Below are 23,062 nucleotides of genomic sequence, written 5' to 3' on the forward strand. Positions count from 1 at the left end.
GAGTCAAGTCCTTAACATCCATGGATAGTTAAAAAAACGTATTGCAAAGTGCTTGTATTTCAAGAAAAGGGCACATCGATTTGTATTTAAGTCGTTAGTGTCACAGAAACGATGTCTACAGTTTAGAGATGTCGTTCTAGACTTCTGTAGGATTTGTTAGTAGGTAATCAGTAAGTATTGCAGTCACTGAATCTGAAATGTTGTTTCTGTCAGACACTTCAACATCTGTCTCAGACTTACATTCAGCTGGAAGGAAGGAGATGTTGCCATGGTAACCATCTGCAGATGTTCTAATCATTTCTGTTGGAGACTTCCATTGATTAAACAAACTCATATCAATTGTTGATTACATTTCTGAATGGAGAAGGAAGGACCCAAATGATATTTTTATACCGAATGTGACTACTGTGATATTTATTGTTATACAGTCTTCATTTTTACCTCAGGTGAGTGAAAGTCAAGAGATCTTACTTTGTGGTGCTTTGTCCATCTTTTGGGTTATCCATCTGACGTTAACTTTTGATTCAACAAGGCCTATTGTGTTAAAATTTTGTATGAATTATCCCATCTATGGGGTCTCTAACACTGCAACCAGTGCAATTTCCTGCAATTCTGATTCAACTTCTGATCCAACTTCAAAATGGCTGCCACAGTGGCCATATTGAAATGACCATTTTAGGTCACAGAACTGAAATTTAAGTGAGATTATGTATCATATGCTGTTGTCCTGTTGTCAGTCCGTCATTGACTTTTACATTTACGACAGATCCTCTGAAAATAAAAGGCCTGAGGAGCTGAAAATTTATATGGATCTATGGTGTCTCTAAATTTGCTCACAGAATTCTGGCCTGACTTTTAACATGTCTGATAATATTTCAATATGACTGATATGATGAAAGATGTTTCTGGGTGAACAAATATGGATTTCCATTGGATAGATCACTGTAGTTGAGTGGGAATATATATTCTGTAAAACTGCCTTTTTTTCAGATGCTTGTTCACAAAAAGTCTCATTGTTATGTACAAAGACATTTTGTTTATTTTTAGGTAAATATATATTTTAATATCTTCATACCTTAAAATTATTCATATTTACACATTACATTTCTGTATTCATATTGCCTTGGTTGTCTTTTTGTTGTTTACTCTTACATGTACAACATTTACCATGTAGAGATTGAGCCTTAAAATTATGGTGCATAAAATCTTGCTGACAAACGTGAAGTCTAGCTAAGTCTGTAACTGTTGAGTTAAAGTTAAGTTGTCATCTAGACGGTAATGATCAGTATTTGAGTAAAAACTACAGAGCCAGGATCATGTTTCAGCTATAAATAACAGTTCTTCAAACAGGTAACAAGTTAGTATTGATAATCAGCCTCTTTTATCACAGTTGTAGCAACGGGTCTATGTAGATTCTAACACAGTTATCAAGCACACCATGGCTTGAAATTGGTTTTAGACTCTTCATCCAAATATTTAACATCACTTGCTTGATATTAGTGTCAGACTCCACATTGAAGCAGACCTGTGAAGATCCAGGGTAGAACAGGTCTTCAGCAACCCATGCTTGCCGTAAAAGGCGACTATGCTTGTCGTAAGAGACGACTAACGGGATCGGGTGGTCAGACTCGCTGACTTGTTTGATGCATGTCATCGTGTCCGAATTGCGTGGCCCGTGCTCATGATGTCATTCACTGGATTGTCTGGTCCAGACTCAATTATTTACAGACCGCCGTCATATACATGTAGCTGGAATATTGCTGAGTGCGGCGTTGGACAACAAACAATCAAAACACTGAAGCAAAGAAGTTGATCCTCCACATTATCTTCTTATGAGTTACATATCCATCTTCTAGATGTTACTCAAACATCCCACCTCCTGATCTAATTATGTTTTTATGTCAAGGAAATTTCAACCTGGTTGAATTGGCGTTTTGAGTTTGACCTTACACTCGGAAGATATTTTTTCCTTTTTTTGCTCAGTGTGCATTTTTCACTTCTCTTGTTTTAAACTTTATTCTAGTCTTTGTTATTTACACTGAATGTGCTCGACTCTATGTAGTCATATCATATGTTTAGTCATTGATGTATTTAGATTTTTTTGTTATATTTTCTATTTTGTCACATTTGATTCCCCACATGGGTAAAATGTGTGGCTCATTTCTGGTGTCCCCTACCATGATATTGTTTGAATATTGCTGAAAGAGGCGTAAAACCATACCCTTCTATATAATGCAGTCTAGCAATGACCACAGAAATTCTTGTCTCATCCAAAGACATGGTCACATCTAATAGCTACAGGACATGAAGCTATTCTTAATAAATAAAACATCCACCTATTTAAAAGTCACTAATTTGAAATAATTGAACATTTTCCAATTGAAAGTTTGGATTTATCCTGAATATTCAGTTCATGGAAATGACATCTAATGTGAAAATGTAACATGAATGTATAAGATATGATTACTGAACATTTCAGAAATAATGTATTTCAAAGTGTCAAAGTCAGGAAATAATCAGCCTTGATTACCTGCTAAAACAGATTCCATTGGCAAAATAGTGAAGGAAATCGTATGAATTTATCATTGAAAATCAGTGATGACGCCAGGTGTTCGCTAATAGGGTAAGCCTGTCCCACTCTACTGGCAGAACCCGCCACTCACAATTTTCATTAAGAACTGTTTGTTTGTTGCTTAACACTGCACTCAGCAATGCTCCTGCCATATGACGACAGTCTGTAAACAATCAAGTCTGTTAAAAAAAAAAAAAATTGTTGACATAATTATTGATATTTTGTGTCCCCTTATTATCATGGTGATTATTTTCTGTATGAAATCATTTTTGTTAATATTGACTGAATATCCACAGACCTTTTCAACTGCCAAAGATTGAAGCGCCTATCCTTTATTGGGCCAGAAAAATCATATTTGTTTTGTAGACTTTCCAGGAAATATAATCCAAGATGAAGAATTAAACCTTCAAAACCTCATTACCATTGTCTAAAGGCTATAGAAACAGACCTGTAAACTTGCTATTGATTACCAAATATTTGTTGATATCATTTTAGTAAGATTTCGAAATGCTTGTTGTTAGGATACCTGTTCCATTGTCTGAAAGAAAGTTTTTGAATATTCGTTAGACATTGGCAATATTCCTATTGGCCTTGCAAATAGTTAAGGTATCACAAGGACTAATAGAAATTTGTGATTTTTAAGGGTTTTGCTATAAGGACTAGTGGACTAAAACATTTAGTTTCTTCCACTGTTGAATTAAGGTTAGAACAAGACTAACATGTACAGAATAGCATATTTATAACTGAGGATAATTATATTGTCCATTTTGTTAAACTATTGATATCATTGTGGGCAAGTAACCATGGTAACAGTCACAATAAACATCATATGTTACCGCTAAGCCTCTACTCAACCCAACTTCAGGGACCAGTTTATTTGTACACAATGATATTGTATTTTTTAGTAAACATATTGTTATGACAAACACTTTTTATGGAAGTCAATAAATGTTTATACAAATTGTTTAGTGATTGTGTTGTTATTGTGAAACAGTCCTGTTGAAGGAGGAGTCGGTGGGCTCTGGGCGGTGAGCAATCACTACCAATGTATTATACATCCATATATGGAAATAATATATCTTGCACGATTGAATGTGAAATGCCATTTATTACATTTGAACAGGACATGAAAGTGCAATATACATTTTTGTTTATTTGTTTTTTAACTTTTGAAGAGCCCTTTGGAACAGGATTTTATGGAGGTAAATAATGTGACGTGTCATTCAAAGTTAGGCAACACATTTTTTATTTTTTGTTTCATGGGCCGCCCCTACTGAAAAGAAGTTGGAAAAGAAAGAAATTAATATAGACCCTCTTATACAATATAAAATGTTATTTATATAAATTCCATTTCTACATCACTATCGGTACCAGTGATTCAAGGAGCCAGCTGCAGTTTTGATTCCATGGCAGAATGACTTTCATATAAATAAATAAATGAATAATTGAATGATAATGAATGAATTTATTAAATAGATAAATAAATAAATAAATAAATAAATAAATAAATAAATAAATAATGACAACCATTTATTTTTATTTTTATCTCAACCGACCTTGTGTGGAAAAACAGGAATAAGTCTGTGAAACAAAATTAAGAAAGTGTAGCCTTGGGCATGGCAGTACAAATCCCTGACTTTAACACGCATGTATACACAAATCAGTTATTGAAGCAGACTGATATGAGGAAAAGGAGTGCTTGTAGCATGAAACATTGGGCATGTTGGTGTGAAACAAGTGCTCGTCACAGGCTGTAATAATGTCTGGGAGGGATACTAAAACAGCATAATGATTCCATAAATAATCTGAAGTTAATAGTTCACCTATACAAGACCGATACAAGACCATTCCATTATAGAGCAGGCTCTTTGATAGTAGAAGACATCCATTAGTATAATCACAGCTTGGGATCCCTGTGGGCATTTAGTAATACAGTCTAATCTTTAAAGGGACTTAAGACTCTGTTCATTATGTCAGAATCCATCACACCGTCAGGAGTCCACCTACAGGTATGGCTTGAAGATGGAGAATATGTGGTTCCCGTTCCACAAAGCAACCTTAGCGCTACGACCGTAAGTCAATGTTAAAGTATGGGAGTTACGATCACCTTAGCGCTAACATCGCTTTGTGGAACGGGGCCTATGATCGATGTTGCGTTTCCTTCTATCCCCGGAACGCTTCCATGGTCTTGAGGATAGACCGTCTGCCCCGAGAGAGGAAGATCGGTGGTTCTATCCCTGGCCGCGTCATACCAAAAGACGTTTAAAGATGCTACTTGTTGTTACCCTGTCTGGCGCTGTACTGACTGTTCTGTAAAGTTACTTACACTTTGTGTTCTGCCAACTCTGTGGTCTAATGGTAGACCGTTTGTCCCGAGAGAGGAAGGTCGGAGTTCTGTCCCCGTCGGCGTCATACCAAAACGTTGAAAGCTGACATTTGTTGATACCCTGCTTGGCGCTCGGCATTATGGGGCTAAAACAAGGGCTGGTCGGCTCGGAGTCAGTATACTGTGTCTGAGTGGGGTATTTATATTAAACTGCGGTATGGTATCTCAGTGGGCTAGCACTTTCAATCGCACGCACACACACACACACTCACCTCACCTCACCTCACCTCACCTCACCTCACCTCACCTCACCTCACCTCACCTCACCTCACCTCACCTCACCTCACCTCACCTCACCTCACCTCACCTCACCTCACCTCACCTCACCTCACCTCACCTCACCTCACCTCACCTCACCTCACCTCACCTCACCTCACCTCACCTCACCTCACCTCACCTCACCTCACCTCACCTCACCTCACCTCACCTCACCTCACCTCACCTCACCTCACCTCACCTCACCTCACCTCACCTCACCTCACCTCACCTCACCTCACCTCACCTCACCTCACCTCACCTCACCTCACCTCACCTCACCTCACCTCACCTCACCTCACCTCACCTCACCTCACCTCACCTCACCTCACCTCACCTCACCTCACCTCACCTCACCTCACCTCTGCCTACTTCGACCCCTGTGTGTGACTATGCTCTTTCTGGTGTTTCATAGAAACAGGAAGTTTGGGAAGTTTAATGTCACAACGGAAATGCATCATCCCACAGGGCTTAGAAACCGCAGTAACAGGGAGCAATCACATTAGGCAGACTGCAAACAATCTCCTGGCATTCGATGGGTGGTTAACGGACATTCTACCAGGAAGTTGAAACTTACTCGATTCTGATTGGTCAATCAGCGGTATCAAATCACTATAACCACTGCGCGTTCGATACAAAATTCACTTGAGCGCGGTTAAGGCATTATATAGGTAACCCAGTTCTACATTGAACACACAATGTGTTTATTCCCTGATTCAGTATCAACTCTTTTGAGCAGTATATGCGCATGACAGATTAACTATAGTATTGTTATAGTGCGCCGTTTGTTGTAGTGTTACTTAAAAGATATTTTGATATTTGATAAAATATCATATGTAAATATGCTTAACATATTTGCACTATTTTCTCTGTTCTTTTAATCAAAATGTTACACAGCTTTGCCAAGGTTATTTTATCAAATATCAAACTTTCTATTAAGAAATACTAGAGCAAATGGCGCACTATAACAGTAAAATGAAAGAATTATATGTCCTTGCGCAAGACAGATTTACTATAGTAATATGAAAAAAAAATTGGGTGTTCTTTAACGTCTTTTGAGGAGTATATACGCATGATAGATTAACTATAGTAATATGAAAAAATCTGGTGCTCCTTAACTTCTTTTGAGTAGAATATGCGCATGACGGATTAACTATAGTAATATGAACGAATCGGGTGTTCTTTAACTTCTTTTGAGGAAAATATGCGCATGATAGATTAACTATAGTAATATGAAATAATCAGGTGCTCTTTAACTTCTTTGGAGTAGAATATGCGCATGACGGATTAACTATAGTAATATGACAAAGGTCGGGTGTTCTTTAACGTCTTTTGAGTAGTATATGCGCATGACGGATTAACTATAGTAATATGATCGAATCGGGTGTTCTTTAACGTCTTTTGAGTAGTATATGCGCATGACGGATTAACTATAGTAATATGAACGAATCGGGAGTTCTTTAACTTCTTTTGAGTAGTATATCTATCTGTACAGGTACGTGTAAAGGAGATCAGTTCCACTAAGAATTTAATCCGGGAGGGAATAAATCAAACTTGTAAATGAGTTCCCTGGCAAAATTGGTTCTTGCGGCACAGTTATTAGGGAACCAATTTTCAGGAGGTATGCACAGCTGATGCCACCCTTATGTATGGCATATATATGACCGATCTGCGTCTCCCCACTTGCAATATATCACTTATCTGGTGAGTTCGCCAGTATCTTGCCGCACGAGTCACGATGTTAATTCTTTTTCAAACGTTCTATTTCAGAAACGTACATTCGGCCAAACGTAAGCCAGTATGAGCAAACACCGAACTGGTCCAGGTCTAAACTCTTTACCTTATGGCCACTGCGGACATCGCAAAGATGATATATGTCAATAAAAGGGCTGTATTTGTTTATTTGAATTGTGGGGTCGCTGAATCTATTTTGTGGGATGAATGCCAATAGTCTCATCAACTGTTTCTGGAAAAAATATGTCATGATGCATTCCCTGCATGTGGAGTGATTGAGTATGGTTTTACGCCGCTTTTAGCAATATGCCAACAATATCAAGACTGGGGGCACTAGAAATAGGCTTCACACATTATACCCATGTCGAGAATCGAACCCGGGTCTTCGGCGTGTCGAGCGAACGCTTTAACCACCAGGCTACCCGCCCGACCGCTCTTCAAGTTGACTTCATCGAGGCATAAGTGCTTCTTTTTCAATAGTTTAAGTGTGGGTTTGATGACGCACACGTTTGATAGCGACAGTGCTCGCTGTGTCGCACTTTTGTGTTTGTGTTGATGAATGTATATCAGTTATCTGCACGAAAAGGGTAGAACTGACTTAACCTTTATTCGAAACATCACGTCTCTCTTGCCTTGTCTCTTGTCGAATAAAAAGGGATATTTTCAATTTTTATACACATTTGGCGAATCAACCCCGACGTCTGCGTAAATAACTAACCTACATGTTTGTTTGTTTGTTGTTTAACGCCGCACTCAGCATTATCCCAGTGATATGACGGCGGTCTGTAAATATTCGTATCTGGACAGCACAATACAGTGATCGACATCGGGAGCATCGATCTACCAAATTGGATACGATAACATGCATAAACCAAGTCAGCGAGACTGACTACCCGATCTCTTCAGTCGCCTCTTATGACGTTGCTAAAAATCAACTTTAACCCGGATCTTCACAATATGTACATTTGACTACTATTGAATATGCATTTATGCAAGCCGATTTTGAGGTATATTTGCTTAAGAAAGAAGCTGAATGTAATGCTTCCCTGCTGATTTAGATAAAACCCTCATCTCAATCGTAATTTTAGATTACATTCAGTATTAGATTCCCCACATGGGAACAATGTGTGAAGCCCATTTTCTGGTGTGCATCGCCGTGATATTGCTGGAATATTGCTAAAAGCGGCGTAAAACTATACCCATTCACTCACTTAATATGAATATCGTGTATAAAGTAGACCAGTTGTGACCATGGTGATGGCCGTAATAAGTGTCGATACGTGTCTTGATATTGTTGGTAATATCATCCTATCTGTGTGAATTATTACCCCGTGTGAAGGTATTTCTTGTTGTTCAGTACAGTTTGACGTTCCCCTATCGAGCTGTTGATGTAGATTCTTGTTACCGGGCGGGTTGTCGCAACGCCGTTCCTTTCACTCCGATAAGTCGTCTTGACTTCTGACCCCCAGATAGCAGACGACAGGTACGAGTGACTCAGGTGTAGGGGGCGCCACGTCACGAGCAGACGACAAATCGATCGCTTCCCATCAGTCATAGCGGGGAAGTTGGTGACAGATGGGAAAAGTTCGATCAAAACTTTTCAGTAGTTTCACGTCATGAGTATGTTTTCGACGATCGTCACCATCCCGTGGATAGTAACCGCCATTTTCACACCGACTGAGAAAGGGAAGGAGTGAACCAAACTGAACAAATACTATATCTGGAGTGTACACAGGAAGGCCATCACCTATCGGTTCTACAGCCGCACTTGGGGCTATTCTCCATCGCTCGGGGATCTGTAAACACATTCAGGTAACCACATGAACGCGTGTCACATGTTTATATTATAAATCTATATACTGACAAGTCGAATATACACCGTGTTTCAACTTAAATTAATTCAGACTGATGTATGTAATAGACAGTTCGTTTTGAACTGTTAATAAACATAACATATTCAGTAAACATGTCATTTTTAAATGACTGAATAAGTTAAGCGACAAAATGTTATGAGAATATAGACTTAATACCTCTTAAAATCAATGGCATACGTGTGTGAAACGTCTTTTCATGTCTAGATTGACGTTAATCATGTACATGTACAGTATAGAGCAAAATATTAATAATTATGTTTTATCGTAAAAGTCAAACCAATCGGTCGTCACTGGATAACAGGACACAAAAATACATATTCAGATATTATGTATGAATAATGTTCGCAATAATCCTAACATAACAGAGAGTACAGTTTTTGTAAAACTAGGCAAACATAACATATACGGCGAAACAATTGGCTAAATATAGTTAGCTCCCACGGTGCATTCTTACCAATGTTCATATAAGTATATCTCGTCAAAATGGTAACATTTGTCAGGGGTATCATATTTCAAACATATTAATAAATTGTGAATATGTAAGACTAGGAAGTTATAATATTTGCAAACCTATATTTCCTAATATCCAATATGAGACCTTTACTTTAAATTCAATATGATTGCTTCATGAACAAAATCTAGTGTGTCATTAAATTGCCAAACAGTGTGTGATCTCTTTAAGGCAAATGTGTTTATGTCAAACAAATGCCTCACTCTATGTCAGTTCTTTCCTTCAAAGTGTTTCGTTTAATTTTATCATCTAACTATATATTCCCGGTTGATGCGAACAACTATTCAAAATTCATGAGGGTGTTAAGTAATAATCTGTGCAATTTCTAAGTGTTATTTAATTTTCCTCCGTGTCAAACGATATGCTGCATTGATGTACAAACATGACAACTTTGATAGATTGGATTCTTCCCCTAATAACCATGTAATATTACATCATAGCTCATCCCCTACCTGTAGGTCACATGACCGTCTGTGCTGTAACGATCTGTAACACATTGGGATACACGACATGTCGCCGACATTAACATGTCCTGTCGCATTAATATATGCCCCTTATAAGTATTAAGATGTATATAGACTCCCTGGTATAATCAATAGAATTGTGTAGATGGTAAAATTATTTCCATTTAATATATTCCGTATGTGTAGATTTGATATAATTATTGATTAAAATGAAATAAAGATATATGTCAAAGGACGAGGCATGATAAGGGGGCAAATGACAATGTCAAATTAAAGTTGCGAGACACCATTGCGATATTGGAATGAAAGTGATAAGACACGTTCAAGTGTCTGATAACTTCCCCTTATTCTACACTTACAAGTATTGAACTGATATGACAATATATGTATGGCGGAATGAGTGAAAAGTTACGATTTGTAAAACAGAAATCTAAATTTCATCAGGTCGTCTCTGACCCGTGACAGTTTTTATCCAGACTAAAAAGCCTTAATTTCCCGAAGAAGCAGTTTGGGTCAAAGACTTGCTAATGTTCAAGTATTAAAGGTGCGGTGAGATTGCTTAGACGTTAAAGCGTTGTCTCGTCAAGCTGAAGGCTCGGGGTCGATTCCCCACGTGGGTACAAATTCAAAGGGGCAAATTCTAGTGTTTCCCCAGCGTAATATTGCTAAAAGCGGCGTAAAAAACATACTTAATCACTCACTCATGTATTAGGAAACGCTTCCGGTTCCCCGTATATCAGCCTGTCGGCCATAGTTTATCCTTGCCTGTTCATTAAGTGGTGGTATCAGTCCAACGCAGACAGTCTAATTCTGGTTTATACCTACACATCGGATACCTTTCACACTGATTTGTAACGGGTTTCCCCTTTTGTTAAATTATGCATATGCCTTGTGACGAATAGGTCCGTTATCATTTCTCCGCTCTTATTTATTTATTAGATTTTGGAACACTACCTGAAGGTTTATTTTGTATGTTGTGTTGTGTACATGCTTGTATTCTTTTGAGGAATATGTCAGTCGTTGATTGAATGTGTCTTACATCATTTAGTGATAACGTAACAGATACATCCGAACCTTCTGTCTGTCATAGCTTGCCCGGATATCATTCAAACGGCATTGCTTCTCATAAACGATTTGGCCGTTTTAAGTACTTAAACCGTTCTTCATAACTGATATTAGGATATGCTCTTCTCTGGGCCTGGAGATAACGAAACCTCAAACGTACAGATTTTATGATGTTCGGGTTTTATAATGTCGAAGCTTCTATTGTGGGATAAGAATGTAACGAAATAAACTGCCTGGCAAAAGAAAATATGCACCCATGTTTAAAGGAGGCTTAAAATGAAACAAGCAAGAAATTGCTATTCGATGGTGATGAATATGATACGGATATCATAGTTGTGTTTTGGACCTTAAGTATGCAGTGTTTCGGCGACGTTTTGATATCCAATTTTCAAGTGCATGCTTTCAACTGCCCGTCAGATTGTCTTCTGGTAAGTAAACCATGTACAATAACTTGTTATTGAAACCTCAGATACGGCATATACCTGCTAAGTTCTGATTTAGTAATACACCATACCACGTAAACCAAACCAAGACTTACCACCCAAACACAACACGCAGAACATCTCCTCCCTCTGAGAAAATATGAGAGATTACGCCTTGTCGCAATGGTAATGATATGTGAACGAAACGGCATTGTATGGGGCAGTATATCTGTGTAATTGAGCATATGCATTTTACATACATACGGCTATTTGAGCACTTCTGTGTGTTATGTGCTGTAGACATACTGATATACTGTCCTGGGACATTGGATACACACACATGATTTGACACCGCTGTTGTGAAGTTACACCAATAGGACAACTGTAAGATGTAATATGTGTGATAAAGGATATAATTATTGTTCTATGTGATAAAGTATATGCTTTGTGTAACTGCGCGATAAAGCATATACTTAGTAACTGTGGTATAAGGCATACAGTTAGTAACTGTGGTATACGGTATATACATAGTGTAACTGTGTCATTAGGCACACAAATAGATTGCAAGCGATTCCTTGGCATTTGATTGGCTAACCAATTGATGTTTCCATAAATTGAAAAAAATAGGCCGCACCCACTTACAAACTACTGTTTCTGATTGCCTGATAATGGAATGGGCGGGGCTTATTGTGCTGAACGATGTCCCTGATTTCTTACTGTTGTCCACAGTTTTATGTGTTACTCATTAAATAAGCAGTCTGTGATTTTATCATATCAGTTTATAGTTTACGATTATACGCAAAAAATACGGATACTTTCAACTGCCCGTCAGATTGTCTTCTGGTAAGTAAACCATGTACAATAACTTGTTATTGAAACCTCAGATAGGGCATATACCTGCTAAGTTCTGATTTAGTGATACACCATACCATGTAAACCAAACCAAGACTTTTTAACGGTTTTCTTTACGATTATACGCCAAAAATATTGAAGTCAATTCTTTAATACTTAGTGTAACTGTGGTGTAAGGCATAAACTTAGTGTAACTGTGGTGTAAGGCATATACTAAGTGTAACTGTGGTATAATGCATATACTTAGTGTAACTGTGTCATTAAGTATATACTTTGTGTACCTGTGTCATTAAGCATAAACTTTGTGTACCGGTGTCATTAAGTATATACTTAGTGTAACTGTGGTATAAGGCATGTACTTAGTGTAACTGTGTCATTAAGCATATACTTTGTGTACCTGTGTCATTAAGCATATACTTTGTGTACCTGTGTCATTAAGTATTTACTTAATGTAACTTTGATATAAGGCATACGTTTAGTGTAACTGTGTCATTAAGCATATACTTTGTGTACCTGTGTCATTAAGTATTTACTTAATGTAACTTTGATATAAGGCATATGTTTAGTGTAACTGTGTCATTAAGTATATACTTAGTGTAACTGTGTCATTAAATATATACTTAGTGTAACTGTGTCATTAAGTATATACTTAGTGTAACTGTGTCATTAAGTATATACTCAGTGTAACTGTTGTATAAGGCATATACTTAGTGTAACTGTGTAAATATGTGATATGGCATTGAACAGCATTCAACTTGTTCAAACTGTTGCTGCATGATAACATGAGTGTGTGTGTGTGTGTGCGTGCGTGCGTGCGTGCGCGCGTGCGTGCGTGTACACATCCTTCGGTGGTTTCCATCTTCCTGTTGATTGTGAAGTGTCGATTTATCGTATGACTTCTTTGACACTGCGCCAGAACATGTAGTTTTGGTTTATAGATCGAAAGATGAAAAAGGTTTGGGGAAACCATACATTTCATAAATGTAAACATGACTCTGGGGGAGGGATATCGGCGTGGAGACGTTATTCCATGCAGGTTAGTGATTTCCGATGTACGTTTGTGTGTCCTGGTAGAAAGAAATCATTAAGCCAGGCGCCATCTGGCGGTAACACATGCTTCCGGTATACCACTAGTGACGGCAACACACGAGCTAGATGGATCAATGAGTCGTGTGACTTGTCAGCGCGAGCAGTGAACTAAACACACTGTCAGCTGGGCACATTTGTCCATGTTAAACATGCATAGATAATGCAGACTAAACACAGGACTGAAGTCTTGTTCGACCCAATCCCAACAAATGGAGCCACTTTTTATGGATAACAACTTCTATATTCTTTGTAACGACGTTTCAGGGCTACTTCTTGCCCATTCATCTGATTTAGAGTAAGCGTATTGAGTTGACATACACAATGTATATACCAGCTCATATGTGTACAAATGGAATTGTTATTCGGGGGGCGTGATATTGCTGGAATATTGCTAAAAGCGGCGTAAAACCATACTCACTCACTGTTATTCTGTGACAATATGTCATCGACCCCTCTAATGTCACATGCAGATATGTATTGACATTATTTGTAGTTATTATACACCAAGGATTTAAGTGAATGAGTATGGATTTACGCCACTTTTAGCAATACTCCAGCAATATCATGGCGGGTGACACCAGAAATGGGCTTAACACATTGTACCCATGTCGGGAATCGAACCCGGGTCTTCGGCGTGACGAGCGAACGTTTTAACCACTAGGCTCTTCGACCGCCCCTCAACAAGGATTTAATTATAAAGTGATATATATTTATTATACTACTCAAAGGTTGCTAAAGATAAAAAAAATCATGTATCTCGGTACACAATGATTGGGAAACCCCTGTAGGGCCTCAGTTTCGTGATGAGGGGACAGAATCATGCAGTCATCATCATGAACACGAGGAGCTTGTGTTTGGATATATCGTGACAGAATCGTTGCACATCATTATCATTATTGTCCGCATGGAGTGTCCAGCCCGGCCACCAGAGCTGTCACCGGTCACTCAACACTATCGAATACACGTGGAACGTACTATAAATAATCGAATCTGGACCAGTCAATCCAGTGATTTACATCATAGCATCGATCTACGCATTTGGGATACGACGACATGCATCAACCAAGTCAGCGAGCCGGGGGACACGTCTAAGGCGCCGCAATTCGCTGTGCAGAGTTGCGTCCCTTGGGCACGTCAGAAACCTATGATTGTGGGTTCGAATTCCGGTTCGCCCCGATTATGTTTCTAGGTTTGGCAGCACCATACCCGTGTTCGTGGGTTTCACCGAAGTGGTAAACGTCTAAGACCTGCATCACTTCGGGCTTTCCTCCCACATTAAGCTGACACGCCGTGATATAACTGGAATAATGTTAAAAGCGGCGTTAAGTACAACTGAGTCTCTCTTACGACAAGCATCGGTTGTTTGGGACCAATTCGTACTGGAATCAATCCATACAGGAACCAGGAAGTGCTTCTACCCTAGGCTGGCGTATGGCTGTGGCTGTAGTGTAAGCATTGGTTATATACGTGACAGAAGCAGCTGACACAGTGGTATAAGATGCTGCTAGTTGCTCCCAGAGTAGATACTTACATAGATATGGTGTAACCTCGAAGTTCGAGAACCATCAACTTCGACTTATCCTGGGATAGCCCTGGTGTCAAAGGCGCCGCAATTCGCCTTGAAAGTCATCTCGAGTTTTTCGTCTACATTATGTTGACACACCGTGATATAACTGATACATTGACGTGTCCAGCGCGGCGTAAACGCTAATCACTCAACCAGAAAGAGTATTGCCCTAACTTCGAATTAGATGCCCACTTCGACGAATAATACAGACATATAAAGATACGTATATAAGTATACACCCGTAAGTTAAGTTGATATAAAACGTCAATGCCAGAGAATAACCAGTCTCGATTATCTGCGAAACAGATTCCATTGTGAGTAAACGGCAAAAGAGCGGTGAAAATTATATGAATGGATCACTATATATTTCCTTATAAAATATCGATTTGTTTCACTTGATATCGTCCGACGAAGTTAATTCGTTTGGAAGCGTGACACATATTAAAATACAGAAATCGAAATCGATTATCTAATGATAACAAAGGCAAAGTATTTCACTACCCTTTATATTGTTTTTCCTCTGCTTCTTTGCAGCCTCTGAATTTGACACTGTACTCATCTATAGCTGGATAACCATACTGTATTAATGCATCAAAATGAGGTAGTGTCCAATGTAGATATTTCTAAAAGATACATTGAAGTTCACGATATATGAAAGTGAACAAGGGTCGGTGCTTAAACTTTCTTCCAGGTGTATATATAACAATAACCATGCATCCATGCCATGTACGTGCTTGATGGTTTCAGCAATGCCAAGACTCGCTGTCCTGTGCCTGGTGTGTATACTTGGCGCAAGGGCGTCCGATGATTCAGAAGAATGTATAGGGATACTTGTAACAGGACTCAGTGCTCGGCAAGTCGGCGAAGGTATCCGCACACAGCTGAATAGTGTGCGAGCGGACTGTGTAATTACATGCGGTTCTTCGTGCTGTGAAACAGGTACACACACCTGCCCATTACAACCCACTAACTTTGAATATCACATGATCCTCCTTACATCCTTTAATGCCGATGCGAACATGCTTGCCGTAAAAGGCGACTATGCTTGTCGTAAGAGGCGACTTACGGGATCGGGTGGTCAGGCTCGCTGACTTGGTTGATGCATATCATCGTATCCCGATTGCGTGGATCAATGCTCATGTCAATCACTGGATTGTCTGGTCCAGACTCTATTATTTACAGACCGCCGTCATATAGCTGGAATATTGCTGAGTGCGGCGTTAACCAGTACACAAACAAACAAATAAGGCCGATGCGACGTTATATTTTAAACCCCTCTCACCATTAAATTTTTAAGCCATTTCAATAAGACCAAACCCTCCAATCAGTTGGCAAAAGTGGGCTTGTTCTTGAGTAATGGTATTTACTGCCTGGCCTTACATAGGCTGATCCCCGTAGGGATGCCAGGTTAGAACTGATCCCCAGCAAGCTATGCTGGTCTTAAAGAGGCGACCAAATAGATCGGGTGGTCAAGCTCGGTGATTTGGTTGATTACGAGTCATCGTACCCGACGTGCACAATACTAATCACTGGAGTGTTTAGTTCAGACTCGATTATAAGCAGCCACCATCACATAGCTGGAATATCGCTGAATGCGGCGTTAAACAACAAACAAACAAACATTTGTTGAAAACTCCGTAACACTCAGTCAGGCGATTTACTAATGCAGCTGTGGGGATACGGGCTGGGATATCGATGCTTGGTGCATGAGTCGTCTTAAGTGGATCGGGTGGTCAGGCTGCGTGTGTTTGGCTAATTTTGCTTGTCATTCTAGCCAGAGGGCGTCGCTCGTTGATTATGTTTTCAATCACTTGTTTGCATGGTCCAGACTGAATTATTTGCAGACAGGCGTCATATACAGTAAAGTACATTTATAACGAACACGCTTATTACGAACTGATGGATATAACGAACTGGTTTTTTTGTCCCGACTATTTGCTATAGTTATGCTGTATATATGCTTATAACGAACTACGGTTATAACAAAGTAAAGTTAATGGTCCCTTTGAGTTCGTTATAACCGTAGTTTGCTGTAGCTTGAATCTTGTTGACTGGCGCTATACAACATTCACATGATTTACTTTACAGTTATGTCAGAGAAGTATTTATTGTCCAAATATGTCGTCTATGCAGATCTCATTGCATTCCTTCTCCTTCCAGAGGGCTGTAACGTCGCAGTGTACGACAACGCTACCACAGAAGGAGTTCCAAACTGTCGTCTGCTCACCTGCAACCCCTTGGAAGCCTGCGTTGGTTTCATTGAAGAGGCAGATGCTACTTCTGTGCTTCAGTTACAGCGAGTCACAGAAGAACTTGTTCGAAAAAAAAGAGCAGCCCCTGATGCAGGAAATCCTCAAGGATTCCCACAACTTAGTGGACAGGATCCTAACGCAATTACACCTAACTTATCCACATCTGGACCAACGAGCTCACCGACCGGAAGTAACACAACCCTAACAACAACACAAGGAAATAACGGTTCCAATGTTCCTGTGTCGAACAATAACACCGCCACCACGCCAGCGGGTGGTAAGACTATTGGTGCAACATCTAGTGCTCCTTCCCAGGCAGCCACAAACCTGGAGCAGTCGGTTGATCAACAAATTAAAAAACTTGCAGATAAAGACACACCGGAAGGAAGTGTTTCTACATCCACAACGTCACCTTCTCAAGGTGAAGGTCAGGGAGTTTTGTTAGGTGGTGACGGCACAATTAATCAGTCAAATCCCGTACCACAAGGCAACATCACGCAGAATGTAAGTAGTGACTCAACATTGAATACATTACAGGACAAGTCCAAAGGAGTTCAGATTGGTGATGCCGGTGTGATCGGTAACAGCGTTCCCTCTCCTTCGTCCCCTGGCGGCGAAAACGCCACGACTTTAAACACTACTTTATCTCCTTCGCTGTCAGGAATACATGACCTGGCGAGTGGTGTAGGAGTTTCTTCTTCTCCCCCGCCCCCTGGTGGCCAAATAGGAGGTGTCCCTGGTGACAATGTCACAGATAACTCTACTTTAACCCCTGCGCTTTCTGCATTACAGGATAAGGACAAAGGAGTGCCGATTGCGGACGATGCAAACCTTTCTGGTGAATCCTTCCCCACCCCTCCCCCGCTGGGTCAGTCGGGTAGCACTAGTCAGACTACCATCAAGACGCCACCACCCCCATCCCCAGCCTCCCCTCCTTTCCCCACTTCTCCCGAGACGCCCGCTGCCACATCGACTACCAGCAGCAACACACCCGTTAGTGGAACTACTTCCTACCCAACACCTCCACCCCTTGTAAACAATAACACGTTTCCATCTCCCCCACCACCTTCAACGACGACGACAACAACGACGTTATCTACAACAACTAGTAGTCCTACTACACCACCTCAGACGCAGTCTTCGACAACCCAGGGTACTACTACACCCGTTGCAGCAACGTCACAATCTACGTCATCTACAGCCCCAACACAATCTACAGTAACGCCAACAAAGCTTTTGACAACCGTGTCCACAACACAATATCCGTCATCGGAGACAACGTTGTCAACAGCAGCAACCACTGCTGCCACGCCAACGGCTACAACACAAGCAACAACACAAGCAACAACACTAGCAACGGAGAAGACAACAATACAATCCACAACACCAGCACTTGCATCGTCCTCTACAACGACACAAACTACGCCAGACAACAAAAGCACAACTACATTGTCCTCGACAACGACATCATCGACTACGGCCCCGAACCCTCAAGGTAATGGTAGTGATGCCGCAGTTGTAGAGGCGGAAGAGATGCTTGCGGGCGCAATACTAGAACAAGAAACTAATATCTGTAAGTTATAGAACAATTCGAAAGAGTTACAGAACATAGATACATATCTGATTTCATAGTTTAAGACAATGATTCTGAGTACATTCTGCATGGGGATTCCGGATAATAATAGGTCCTCAATATCTCATAACTGCCGTGAAAACAAAGGGGATCAGACTCAATTATCGACACAAGGCAACCTTTATAATGTTTTTATTGTGAGGAATGAGACGTAAAAGAACTCATTTATTTGAGCATATGTTCATACGATACGGAATGCCTATTGATAATATTCGTCAGTTCCTGTTCCTGTAAAAGGAGTAATATTAATAACACGATCTTAGACACGAATTAAACACTGTGTGTGATGTACGTTGCTACCTTTCTTTCCAACTATTAAAACAATGCCACATGAAAATGTTATCAAATCTTAAATGAAAACAAGGCATCTTGTGATAATATTCAGACAATATAGAGCTGATTATTTGTTTAAGGGGCGTCAAAGATGGTCTCTGTGGACGTTAAGTCTAAAAGATCAGACTACCCACTCCAGACAATAGCCTGTATCAAAGTATTGTCTTTGTATGTTTACCTTGTTATAATGTATTTTGCATTTGTAAGTGTTATACGTATGATTTAACCAAAATGGCGTCCTTTGAACTATCAGAAATCAAGACATAACTGTGGATATCGGAATATTCCGACCTGCTTACGGAGACAAAACGTCAGAAAATGTTCTCCAGGTTAAATTAATCCATGTCCATGTACCTTATCATCATTATAAGACTTACGATGTACTGGGATCGCAAAATAATCAGCGTTGCCATGTTACTCTTTCAGTATCGAAACCATCTCCTGACTCCAATAGCGGGAACGGAACATTAAGCCAATCAGCGTCGACCTCTCCAGCAGGCTCGGGTCACTTGATGGTGGTTGTTCTTGCATCGGCGTTGTCCATTGGTCTGTTCATCTTCCTCGTGGTCGTCATTATGGTTGGAAAACGTGTGTTCGAGAGCTGGCAGCGACGCCATTACTCCCGTGTGGACTACTTAGTAAACGGCATGTACAACTGACAGTGTTAAATATCACCACTAGAACTTGTGACACCAAAATTCATTCCATATTATGCAATCACTTCGTCTTTTCACGATACGTGTCAAAATTTAGCGTTTCCATGAACACTGGAATGTATTCAAATGATGTAATCTATGCGTACAAAAATCACCTTTCCATGGCGACTGATAGGAGTCGACGCGTGACGTCCCCATGTATAAGTTTGAATGATGGTATCTGGTGGTTATAGATGAACAGTTACAGGCTAGAGAGCTGTTGCTGTTACTGATGTTGCTGTATAATGTGCACGAACAACACGTGTCCTAGCAACACGTGTTCTCGCTTGACTGACCGCAGTCAACCGGCTTGTACTTAAAAGTTATCCGACACACTCCGTCCTCTCGACACAACACACAACAAATCCTGCATTTAGGACCACAGCAACGTCAATCAGTGCATGCCTGCACTCCTTTCGTATTGTCTTTGTTATATGTATATTCATTCTTGAATTCCAAACTTTATCTCAGCAACCAACACGAATCTCATAGACATTAACATTGCCTTCCAAGGGTTACGGCGCTTGCGATATAGAGTCGTATCTTCTTATAGGTTCAGTCCCATTAACTAAATTTGGTATAGAAATCAGTAAGTAATATTTAACATAACCTGTACATCATATGTGGATATATTGGTATTCACGACTACACAGAGCTACAAATCACCTAGACTACGATGACGTTTATTGTATGCATGAATAATCCATATTGGGATAACTTATCATTGCCATATGTGACACATGTGAGGGTTGGCCAATAGAAGACATCTGTGCGAGGTACTTGGACCACTGACGTGTGATATATCATTTAGATCCAGACACGTGACGTCTTAACACATAGCGTTTGTGTATTCGTGTGATAGCGAAGTTGCATGCATTGCTTCGGGTAACTTTAAAATGGTGCGACGTAAAACAATATTTACTCACTCACTGTTCAAATCGACATTGATTGAACATTCATCCCCCAGATTGTTGAAAATATGAACAGTGTAACATGCCTATTTGTCGAGAGTAGGGAAAAGCGTAAACGAGGTTGTAACAATGTCGTCAGTCTGGACAATTACCGGGTACTGTAATAAAAGTCTTGCAGAAACCGAATTCACAGATATTAGTTGTTATTGGTTTTCGTAATCTGTACTTGTCGTCATTAGATAAGCAAAATGTTATGTGTATTTGAAACTGAAGGTGTTGTAAAAGGCTTTCATGAACATACGTGTATCGGACTTGGCGTAAGGGTGATTGGTACGTTCTGAGCCTACACAGAAAGACTTAACCTAAATTAACATTCAAATTATTTAATTTTTAATACAATCTCCCTCCATGTGGATACACTTTTCCCATCGATGATGGATGAATTTTATCCAAGTTTCGTACAAGTCCTTCTCTTGGCTGTGCGAAACGTTCTCCACAGTTGCTATGACGTCATCGTTCGAGCCTGATCAGGAGAATAAGGTGGGTGCTAAAGGTCCATTTCCATAATCATAAGAAATCTTTACTAAAAGCGACTGCACGATTCCGACTATATCATAAGCAAGTGTTTGTGAATCCCTATTTAAAAGTGATGATTCTAGGTATTCTTTAAAAGGTGAGCGTATCCTGCCCCACTGGTGGCACCTGTCACACAAAAAAACGTATGCAAGGGCAAGTCAATTGTTCACCTAAAACAAGGAACGGGACGAGGGATTCCTCGGCATCCCGCAACACGGAGACCATTGCCTTTCAAGGTGATGGGACTGTATTTGCCGTCTTTGGTGGTGGTGATGTCAAACACTTCCACTGTTTTGATTGTTTGGAAGTGGTGAACCCAGGTTTCATCCATAGTCACAAATCGTTGCAATAATCTTTATGTTTCAGCTTCAAACAGAGCGGAGAATCACGAAACATGGTTTGCCTGGTGCATTTTTATCAGTTGTCAGAACTGATACTTTCTCCAATATATGACACTTTTTATAGATAGCAACTTTTTCATTCCTTGTCACGGCATTTCAGAGCTAATTGATCCTTGCTCCTTCATTAGGTGAATGACTTTGTTAGGAGCAAGAAATAGCTCTGAAACGTCGTGACAAAGAATAAAAGAAGTTGCTGTCCATAGAAAAGTTTCATGTATTCATATTCTCCCAACTTCTTCAAAGACTTGATACTTTCTGTTGTACGGTTACTGAGATAATGGAATGTACCCTCCCATGGGGAATGTCAACTTGACGCAATATGACGCTCAGACACTTGCCGGTTGACTTTCACCACATCGGGGATACACTTGATCATTTCTGGTGTTGCTGATGTGACCGTCCTTCCAGGATGGGGTATGTATCCCTGCCATGCTTAAACTCTGCTGTCCTCCACTTTACCATGTCGTAGGAAGGTGCACCACTCCCTAGTGTTGTACTCGTATCTTCAATGACTTTTTGTTATTATGACCTTTTCTGCAAGTACTTGATCACTGCACGTGCCTCAAATAAGCCCACTGTCCAAAGGCCACAGACCCCTGTCTATTTCACTGTCAAAGCGAAACAATTTGCTCAATTGACGCAAGTGTTTGTGGATATACTTCCGTGACATTATTTAATGACCACAACTAAAGATTACACTATTACACAATTCTATCTATGTGAGATTCAGAACTTATCAATAAACCCTCGCATATCATGTATGCTTTAGAGTATATTAGAAACAGGATTATCAATTAGGGTTTGGGGAAACATTTAACATTTGACATAACACCATTGTATTTCTATATAACTTTATTTAACAAGAATGTATGTAAAAATCAAATGATATATTATCTGAATATATAATGCATATATACATATCACATCAACGATATAGATATACTGTATAGATAATACCAAGGAGAAATAAAATATGATCGTCCAATATCTTCCTCCTACATTGCGATGCGTTCATCAAAAAGAGGTGTAGCTCACTGCCATACACTGTCTGTGTGGACAAATACTGTCACAAAGTATCTGCAACGTATGAAGATCGAGTGACGTGTTTGTTAGACTTACGACACAACAATACGCCAATGGCCGATTTCCACTTTATGTACTTAACAAGATGACTAAGAGAAGAACTGCATGTATTGCGATAACTGCATAGATAGTATAGTTCTGTGGACTCCGCTCAAAGAGGCTTTTCGGGTGATGATAAACTTCCAATGTTCTACTAGTATCTCAGTTATTCGTTGTGGGCGTTGTACTGGGTCTAATAAACAGATAGTTATTAAACAAGACATCTAGGGAATAAAACACGTTCACAAGCTTCTGCGTATATAGTTACTTGAACTCGATTATTTACAGGCCGCCGTCATATAGCTGGAATATTGCTGAGTGCAGCGTTAAACAACAAACAAACAAAAG

General features: G+C 39.8%; 1 protein-coding gene across 2 annotated transcripts; it reads left to right on the plus strand.

The window, feature by feature from the left end:
* Positions 1 to 8,460: 8,460 nt before the first annotated feature.
* LOC124152103 (flocculation protein FLO11-like) lies at positions 8,461 to 23,062 on the plus strand. 2 transcript variants are annotated; one of them, XM_046524855.2, is made up of 4 exons: positions 8,461 to 8,759; positions 15,539 to 15,730; positions 16,952 to 18,616; positions 19,436 to 23,062. In XM_046524855.2, exons 2-4 carry the CDS (start codon positions 15,541 to 15,543, stop codon positions 19,666 to 19,668), a joined length of 2,088 nt encoding a protein of 695 aa, XP_046380811.2. In that variant the 5' UTR covers positions 8,461 to 8,759; positions 15,539 to 15,540; the 3' UTR covers positions 19,669 to 23,062. The 2 variants fall into 2 exon arrangements, with proteins under 2 accessions (XP_046380811.2, XP_046380812.2); XM_046524856.2 differs by having other exon boundaries at positions 16,952 to 18,538.

This window comes from Haliotis rufescens, unplaced genomic scaffold (genome assembly GCF_023055435.1).
Source record: "Haliotis rufescens isolate VD_foot unplaced genomic scaffold, xgHalRufe1.0.p SCAF_32, whole genome shotgun sequence".
In the NCBI taxonomy this organism is placed as follows: domain Eukaryota; kingdom Metazoa; phylum Mollusca; class Gastropoda; order Lepetellida; family Haliotidae; genus Haliotis; species Haliotis rufescens.